At 37.7% G+C, this 10,073-nt stretch overlaps 1 protein-coding gene across 1 annotated transcript; it reads left to right on the forward strand.

Moving 5' to 3' along the window:
• The first annotated feature begins 302 nt into the window (after positions 1 to 302).
• LOC105017779 (spermatogenesis-associated serine-rich protein 1) lies at positions 303 to 4,159 on the forward strand. Its single transcript, XM_010882666.3, has 6 exons — positions 303 to 537; positions 1,233 to 1,357; positions 1,638 to 1,805; positions 2,919 to 3,018; positions 3,473 to 3,532; positions 3,714 to 4,159. The coding sequence occupies exons 1-6, from the start codon at positions 407 to 409 to the stop codon at positions 3,829 to 3,831; spliced, it is 702 nt and encodes a 233-aa protein (XP_010880968.1). The 5' UTR covers positions 303 to 406; the 3' UTR covers positions 3,832 to 4,159.
• Positions 4,160 to 10,073: the final 5,914 nt, after the last annotated feature.

Here is a 10,073-nt window from a genome sequence, read left to right on the forward strand (position 1 = left end):
ATCTAAAATACAGCATTCTGTGTAATAGCCTACAGCCCACCAGATGAAAAATAATTGTTACTAACAATTGAGTACAATCACCCCCCCCCCCCAACCCCAACCCCACCCCCAGGAATCAAACCTATAAACCTGGCACTGTAAATGTCAGGATCTACCAACTGATCAACACAAACCCTAATCGTTGCATGCTTTGTTCAAGGAAAATTCTCAGAGAAGTTTGTCTCTGTCACCTAGCAACAGCTTGTAACTTTCAAGCGTTTACAGTAGCTCTTCATTCTAGGCTAGCTTTTTGTATAGGCTATTGTTTCCAAGACAAGCCCATTCAAGACACTTGATCTATACAACACACATCACAACTATCAAACCGGGTCGAAAGAAAATAGCTTATCAGGTTAACTAATGCGCAATGTGGCTCCCATCAATGATGTGTTCTTTCATCGCGTTGGAGAAGCTCGGAACACATAGGAGACACCATTCGAATGGCGTAGAGAAAGAATACAGACCGCACATTCGACATATAGAGCCCAACCTAACAGAGTAAGTGTCTTCCTGACTATTGAATCATCTTAAAATGCTGTTCATAATGATGGGTATTCAAATGTAAGAAGTATAAAAGAATGCAACTTTTGTACCCCGCATATTCCTTCATTCTGTCAGCTTTGTTTCTAATCTGGATGTTTGTAGGGCAACTGAGCTACAGTTCCAAGGTAACTTAGATACAGCCAGAACAGGCACCTTGACAGTTTAAAAGTCCAAGTCAATCAACAGATCGCTAACAGATATTTGAGAACACCAAATGGTACCTTTAGCATTCCTTTATAGTTCAACTTCAGCCATTTCTCCACCACGATTTTGCAGTTGACAGACAGTGTGATGAAGACAAAGTAATTACCCACGCCACATAAGTGTCTCTGAAACTGATTTGTTCGAATTGCAATATTCTGGCAGGGATGTATGACTCATCATTAGCTGTGTCACAATAGCAGAGCAGAGGAAGATGCAGCGGAGCCAGCAATCATTAATCCCACAGAGCTACTCCTACACAGCCGCTCAGCTTACTGCAAATACACGTACATTTTTTAATCTAATCATGTTTGTGACATCTTTACCTAGAACAGCCAGTTGAGTAATTGGTTGTTGATGCTTGGTTGACGATTGGCTGACTAGCTCTGTCAGGTCTGTTAGGATTGGTGAGTGGGAGCTGATAGGTGTGTTATATGTCTATGTTTCAGGTGTGACCTTGACTGGAGCTCTCGTCTGCGATGGCTGCCTGAGCCTCACTACAGTGATGCTCCGCTCCCTCATATTAAAATGGTTAAGTTCCCTGAGGAGACCAGACTCCTCAAGCCTTTTCCACGTAAGTCATTCCCACTCTGTTTCCTTATTACTCTGAGTGAGGAAAAGTGGAATTTCAATTACATTGATTCAAGCCAATATGAAAGAGGCATTGAATTCAGAATGTTCAAATTTCAACAAATAAAGATTCGAAGATATGACATCTAGAATGTCATGTTTGTGACCCCTGTTGAACTTACAGAACGACATCATAAAGAGAACAGTGTTATGTCATTCTTTATTAAATCACTGTTTTCTGTTTTGCATGCGGTTTATCAAGCGCTCTACATCATTTTTTGTAGAAGCCAACATGGTGTCCCAGACTGAGTGGACATTTTATCCCAACTTTGGTCAGCCCAGAACCTTCCATGCTGGCAAACGCTGTTTACTACAGGCAAGTCACCATAATAGGACCATAGAGTGCTCTTCAGAAAGAACTTTGGAGTCCACAATTGGGAGGAAAAAAACAGGTACATGTACAGCAACTATTAAAGAGGATAGAAAGGTTTTGCAACATGTTTAAAACAGCATATTGTTCAAACCTGATGATCTCAAGTCTTTTGTGTTGAGACATTGTTTATGATTTCTTAGGCTAAATTAGGCTAAAAGAATATGTATTAAATCAAATATGCTCTGTTTAATCTCTGATCAACAGACTACGGCCTATACAATCCAGCACAATTTTAGTTCCTGATATAACTGAAATATTTTCAACATTACATTCATCATACTCTCAGTTTACGCAATACAACGCCTTTGGAAATTATTCAAACCCCTTCCATTTCTCCACTTATGAACTTAATTGATAGTTGATTTAATATATATAAATGTCTAGCCATTATTTTAGCAATTTTTTGCCATTAATGCCCATAGTCTGTTGATGAGAGATTGAACAGAGCATATTTGATTTAATACCCAAGTTATAACTAAGTGAAAACAAGTATTTACAATATATCTAATGTACATAAGAATTCAGACCATTTGTCATGACACTCAACATTGAGCTCAGACGCATCCTGGTCATCCTTGAGATGTCTCTACAACTTGACTGGACTCCACCTTTGGCAAATTCAAATGATTTGACATGATTCAGAAAGGCACACAACTGTCTATATAAGGCCCCACACTTCACAGTGCAAGTCAGAGCAAAAACCATACATGCAGCCCAAGAACTCTTATAGAAATGTGTCAAGGCATAGATCTGGGGAAGGTTGTAAAAAAGTTGTTAGAGCAAATCTTGCTACTGCGAATTAAAGCATTGGAAGTTCTCAGGAGCACAATGGGCTCTATCATTATGAAACAGAAGATGTTTGGAACCACCAAGATTCTTCCTAGAGCTGGTCATCTGGCGGACCAGACTGATGTGTTTACGCTTGTATTTATGGGGTATTGAGTGTTGATTGACAGGTAAGTTATAAATGATGTCTATAACACAACAAAACATGGAAATACCTAAGGGTTCGGAATACATGTACTTTCCAAAGGCACAGGAACTGAAATCCTGTGTTATTTCATCAATTATGTTTATCTAGTTGGTCCAAGCAGATTGTAACATAATGTAACTGTTTGTTCCTCTGTTCCAGTCAGGTTGAACTGCCATTGTGCACCTGGCTCAAGACCTTATCTAACCCCTGAGTACAGTCCTGACTTTCACAAGATTGGATCAGCATTCTCGACTACACAGTGAAGTTTTCCTTGACGTTGTGCTTTGTTCTTGGTCGTATTGGTACATTTAATTGGAATTGGACTATCACTGCAGTAGTCTAGTTTTTAAGCATGAAGTACTACAGATGGATGACAGATGGTGCTATTGGCTTTCATATTATACAGTCAGTTGCTAAGAACAACCAGCACTATTGTATAAAAAAATGTATCACACATGGTGCACCCCAATAATATGTCCTTTCTCCTCTTTTATAATATTCCCAAATCTGAAAGCAGTGGATTGAATGTTTCATGTGTTTTATGGGTTTTCTCCATATCTATGACATTTCCTGTCAAATCACAGAAGGGGAGTAGGCAAGTGCACACTTGCACACTTCAGGAGAAGGGGAGATCATTTGAACATCACAGTTTAACATAAAACATGATTAGTCGTATGTTCATTAATGTATGATAATAGTAGTTTTCTCTTTAGGTCTCAAGCTTTCTATGCAGACACATTCATTCCTATTCAGCTACATCAAAAAAAGACATGGTGAGAAATACAACCAAAAAGTTTTGTTTACTTCTGAGGAAATGGGGAAGAAGTTTAGCATAAAAATCTAATAAGATTATACAAATGTACATGGTTGATGGAAGGATTTGATGAAGCAATCCAGATGTATTGTTTAGCTTATATGTCATTTATTTGTGGTTGGTGTGTTTCTTTTTTTCAGTGTTCCTTATGTAGAAAGGAAGAGGATGGAGGACAGGCAGGCAGAGGTCCTGGAAGTGAAGAAGTTGTGTAAATGGAAGCCTGCACCAGTTATATTCAAAACTGTGCTGGACAACTGATGAAATATAGCCCTCTGAAAAAACTAATTAATTTGAAAAGTTACGGTAAATGTGTTACAGTGCTGTACAGTCACAATGTTTTTCTAATGTAGTTTTAGTTTTCAATGATTCTAATGTAGTTTTATAAGAAGGTCATGGGCTGGGATCACATCTGTAATATGTTTCTATCAAATGTAAAGTGTGACTAACAAATTAATCACTGTCAGTATGACTCGTGATGACAATTTTTTAATTGAGTCCTTTATATATGGCACTGCCAACTTTTCAAGTTCTGTAAAACCAATTAATTTCAAATTATCTGGAATGAAAACATATAATATGGGCCTATTTATATAAAAAACATGAATCTGGAAAACAAAAGGTTTTCATAAAATATACAGTAATTCAATTGAATTACTTTGTTATGAAATTTAAATCCAAGTTGCTTATTCAGCAGACTACTTAGATTTTTTTAATCCTTTAATGCAAATTAAAACAAAGTATTTTTGGTGGATTGAAAGTAGACTGTTCCAAATATCCTCCCAAATAAAACAATACAGAGTTGGTTACACTACCACTGTGATCCTTCAGAATGGGCAGAACAGATACCACAAAACATATGGTTCAAATGTAATGTACTGATTAATCTTATATATTTGATTTTAAAAAAGACCCGTCAACTGCATCAGCCTGCTCTTTTATTGAGGATGAAGTGTAAATTTAACTTTGTTATAATACGTACAGTATGTTTTTAATAGTGAGTGTTGCACCTTTTTCTTATTATCCAGTTAGATTGGGAATAAATTCAGTAAATCACTGGCTTGATTTAGAAATCCTGAGTTGTTCTAATATACTGTGTTGTATAGCTTTCCCTTCAGGTTTTAAATATATTTGAATGGACTGCTGGATCCCAGCAGCAAGATGGGTACTGGATGTTACACTTCATAACCCCTCCCCCACATGCCAAATATAATATAGAAGAGCCATCAGAATAATCTGCATTATCATACAGACACTTTGGATTATCCTTAAATGTCCAAATATATATATTTTTTCATCAGGTATACTGTAATCAAATTTAAATCCAAACTGGTTATTCAGCAGTCTTCTAAGGAAGGCACATTCACTGTTTAAAAAATGACTGTTTGCTGTTACGCAAATAAAAATATAGATATTTTCAATATCCTTCCAAATAAAGCAATACAGAGTTGGTTACAGTTACAACTTGACCCTCCAGAGGGGCAGAACAGATACCACAAAAATGACTATGGCTCAACTGTAATGTACTGATAAGACAAAGACTCAACTGAAAAAAAACATTGTAAATTATAATGACATTGTAAACAGGGATGGTAAAATCAAGTCACACTGGCAATAACTACTTATTAAGTGTATGGAGAAGCGTGCACTGTACTGAAGTACAATCATCTCATTGCAGCCTTACAGCATCAGCCGAAATGGGAATTCATCTAAAAAGAGAGGAATTAATTAGCCTGTCAGCCACCAATCAAAAATCAGGCATGGCGCTAAATGAATAATATTAATCAGAAAATGTAGCTGAGTTTAAGGTGAAAAGTGGCTGCTATGCCATATAACATTCAAGTCATTTGAGAACAAAGCTTTGGTATATCAATAACATGGCATTGGGCCTATAATATGATATACACAATTGAAGTTTCCATTCGTGCCTCTGATTCCCACAAAAATGCTGTTTAAAAATAATCTTTCTTTTACGATCAACCCATCACTTCTGCTGTCATCTGTTATCGCAGTTCAGTCACATTTAAAAAAGAAACACAAATGAAACTTTTTTTTATATATAGCTACCTAGATCATTTTACTAGCTGTTAATGTTTGAGCAAGAAGTCAGTAATATGCCTGAATATAAAAAACATTCAGCAGTGTGTGACAGCAGTTTGGAACAATTTTACGTTTTAACTCTGTTGTAATACAATATGTACATTTGTGATGGTGAATGTTGCACGTTTTTCTAATAATCCGGTTGAACTGGGAATACATTTAGTAAAAATGTTCTTAACTAAAGCTGGCATGATTTAGAAAGTGTGAATTAATCAATTTTACTGTGTTGACAGCGTTGTATAGCTTTCCCTTCAGGTTCAACGTATATTTGAATAGACCACTGGATCCCAGCAGCAAGATGTTTACCGGATGTTATATGGATATCTAGACCAGGCTTCTGTTTCTATTTTTCAAAGTGATAACCACATCAGCCTCACCTATTGTAACTGTGGGTAAATGTCTCTCACTTGGCAGTGTGTGTGTGTTTATGTGTGCGTTACAGTACTGTAGTACTGTACTGGGTCTAGCAGCAGAATGACTCTTGCAGATCACCCGTCCTTCATGTTTATTCATCTGGATGGAAAATACTTAATGCATGTAAATCTGCAGTTTTGTAGTTTGAACTGAACGCATTGGCATGTTTTTATTCTCTATTTTCTTTAATATCATCTACTGTCCTCTCTCTGTTAACACCATCTACTGTCCTATATCTTTTAACACCATCTACTGTCCTATATCTTTTAACACCATCTACTGTCCTATATCTTTTAACACCATCTACTGTCAAATTAATTACACCATCTGCTGTCGTATAAATAACAGCATCTACTGTCCTATATCTTTTAACACCATCTACTGTCATATTAATTACACCATTTATTGTCATATAAATAACACCATCTACTGTCTTATTAATTACACCATCTACTGTCATATATATAACACCATCTACTGTCATATTAATTACACCATCTACTGTCATATAAATAACACCATATACTCTACTATCAATAGCACAATCTACTGTACTATAAATAAAACCATATACTGTCCTATAAATAAATCCATCTGTTGTGTTATAAATAACACAATATACTGTCCTATAACTAAAACCATCTATCGTGTTATAAATAACACTGTATAATGTCCTATAGATAAAACCATCTAAGTTATTATCAATAACACCATCTACTGTACTGTATACATTACACAACATATTCTCATTCAACACCTTGCATTTTACTGTAGGACTGAAGAATCACTCAATATTCCTTTATAGGGGAAGTACCTATTGACATTTAAAACAGTAGCTTTGTAATTTCAGAACATTTAGCAACCTTGACATTCATTAACAATGACATGGTCAGTCAAGAATTACAAAGCTATAAGGATTACTTACAGCAACCCAATGAAGTTGCAGCAGTGTAAAAACATAAAACTTTCTTTAGTGGAAAAAGACTTTAATGTTACGGCTACTGAATGACAAAAGATAAAAATGATTACAATTGAAATATTTGCTTAACTACTCTGATGACCTTGGCACTCAGTACTGTGGCAGGAAGCATATCAAAAAAGCTATCTTTTCATCCCATTCTCATAGCACTTACTCATAAGTAATTGGCAAATAGCTGATAATTTTATGAAAAACCCTTGTTCTTAACAGAGGAAGGTGCACTCAGTTTCCCTTTCAAAAGCCAGGCAGATTTTTTGCCTGGCTTCTTTACTAAAATCATCTTAGCAAATGAATTGCCCCGTAAATTACACTAAACAAAATTATTAACGCAACACATTTGTTTTTGCCCCCAAGGCCTATTTCTCTCAAATATTGTTCACAAATCTGTTTAAATCTGTGTTAGTGAGCAGTTCTCCTTTGCCGAGATAATCCATCCACCTCACAGATGTGAGCTCTGGACCCCCCCAATACAGTGAAACTGCACATTTTAGAGTGGCCTTTTATTGTGGCCAGCCTAAGGCACACCTGTGCAATGTGTTATGGATAATGAACACAGGTGCATTTTATTGATGGCATTTTGAATGCACAGAGATACCGTGATGAGAACCTGAGGCCCATTGTTGTGCCATTCATCCATGACCATCACCTCATGTTGCAGCATGATAATGCACGGCCCCATGTTGCAAGGATCTGATCATCCCAATTCTTGCATGGCCAGCATACTCACCAGACATGTCACCCATTGAGCATGTTTGGGATGCTCTGGATCGATGTATACGACAGCGTGTTCCAGGTCCTGCCAATATCCAGCCACTTTGCACAGCCAATGAAGAGGAGGGGACCAACATTCCACAGTTCACAATCAACCACCTGATCAACTCTATGCGAAGGAGATGTGTTGCACTGCGTGAGGCAAATGGTGGTCACACCAGATCCTGACTGGTTTTCGGACCCCCTCGGACCCCCCAATACAGTGAAACTGCACATTTTAGAGTGGCCTTTTATTGTGGCCAGCCTAAGGCACACCTGTGCAATAATCAGGCTGTCTAATCAGCATCTTGATATGCCACACCTGTGAGATGGATGGATTATCTTGGCAAAGGAGAAATGCTCACTAACACAGATTTAGACAGATTTGTGAACAATATTTGAGAGAAATAGGCCTTTTGTGTACATAGAGAAAGTCTTAGATCTTTGAGTTCAGCTCATGATAAATGGGGGCAAAAACAAAAGTGTTGCGTTCATCATTTTGTTCAGTGTATGTTTGTTGTTGTTTTTAATAGCTTTAATAATATACATAGAGATGTCCCTAATATTATCTATTGTTTTTAATGCCTGATCTTTTATGACTCAGTGATGTGACAAGTACAGTAAAATCTTTTTTTCAATTTTACTGCCCCGGTCCGTTTGGCCTTGTAGCATATTGATTAACACATTATCACACATTGATCCATCGCCATCAACGAAACACCCAACAGTGCACTCTGCATGGGGGACAGCTGTACCATTCCTCAGATTATTAATTGCACTGCATTTCCCTTCAGTTGGCCTATAGGGAACCTGCATACATGGACGTCATCTCAGATAAATAGATGAGGATGCTCCTGCTGTCTATCTATCTCCTGACATAGAGCCAACTGGTGCAGCTCCCAGCAGACTTTCATCAGATGACTACTAGACCACATCCCTGACACCACTCTGCCCTCCACTCCAATTTGGTCCGAAATCCATTTTACGGACCATGTCAATATACTTCACAAAGAGAAACGAGGCCTGAAAGGCTCAGTGCGGTCGTGGGTACCAGATAGAATGACCGCCTAGCTGGGATGAGGTTACCTGTTAGCCAGGGTAATTATCTTCTAGGACAACAGACAGCTGAGGCAAAGAAGCCAGAAGATGTACCAGACTGAAAGCTAGCTATCTGTTGTCTTCTCTAGCCTCTCCCTTGGCTAAAATGTTAAGCCTTAGCTGTATTTTGTATGGACATCTTTTGATGCATTCCAGACATTTTAGCAAATGGTAGGTGTAGCTCGAAGAGAGCTATCTCTCTCATACAATGACACACTGTGTTATATACCTAACTCAAGTATATGTAAAGGCCTATTCACACTGGTGAGACCTGAACATTAAAGCTCAGTAGTCTGACATGAATCAATATTGTAATCTAAATTTAGAACAATACATGTGTACCAAGACAGGACCTCCCTAGGACAAACTGTCTGAGACAACTAGCTGCAAGGGACCCCTAGATTTTAGGAAGTCTTATCAGTCTCAGCCTACTATTGAGACCCCTACTGCTGGCCCTGGGATCTTGATATTTGTGAAATACCATTACAGATACATGTTCTATGTGTAACTATGTCCATTATTTATTGGAAATAAGAGCAAAAAAGCATGTGCAGGGTTTTCACCACAATACGAGTGGACATAAATGTCATGAGATCATGTTATGGCACACTCCATCTAGTCAATTCTAGGACAGATAATTACTGTATGACCTGAGTCACCTTGGGATGTGAACATCCCTGAAGTTGATGGTAAGTCTTTCTTGTTTCTGAGTAAAAATGTTTCCATTCATTTGCCGAAAATGTTAATAAATGATACTGTAGGAATCGTAACTAGCACAGTGAGGTTGTACAAATGCATGTTAACATAGAACATGCTACAACTGACACTGTGTTTTAGAAACAAACCACTAGAGGATGCTTTTCCCCCCCTTTTTTAATCATGTTTGGAAACTTAAGTAAATAATAATTTTCCATGTACTAATATTAAAGTGATATGTACAGCACGGGTCATTCAACTCTCTTTGTCTCTCTGATGTTGATTTTGAATTGCCGGAATGTCAGTTCATTGAATTCTACTGTCTAACTGTTGAAAGAGAGAGAGAGAGAGCTGCCTGCTGTGCTGCTCCAGCTCAATGAGAGAAACTGGTGCAAAGTCAAAGTGGTCTGGCCGAGGGTGATTCTGCACCCTGAGGGGGGCTAACCAACAATTCCTGCTAGCATGG

Source organism: Esox lucius, chromosome 18 (genome assembly GCF_011004845.1).
Source record: "Esox lucius isolate fEsoLuc1 chromosome 18, fEsoLuc1.pri, whole genome shotgun sequence".
Lineage (NCBI taxonomy): Eukaryota > Metazoa > Chordata > Actinopteri > Esociformes > Esocidae > Esox > Esox lucius.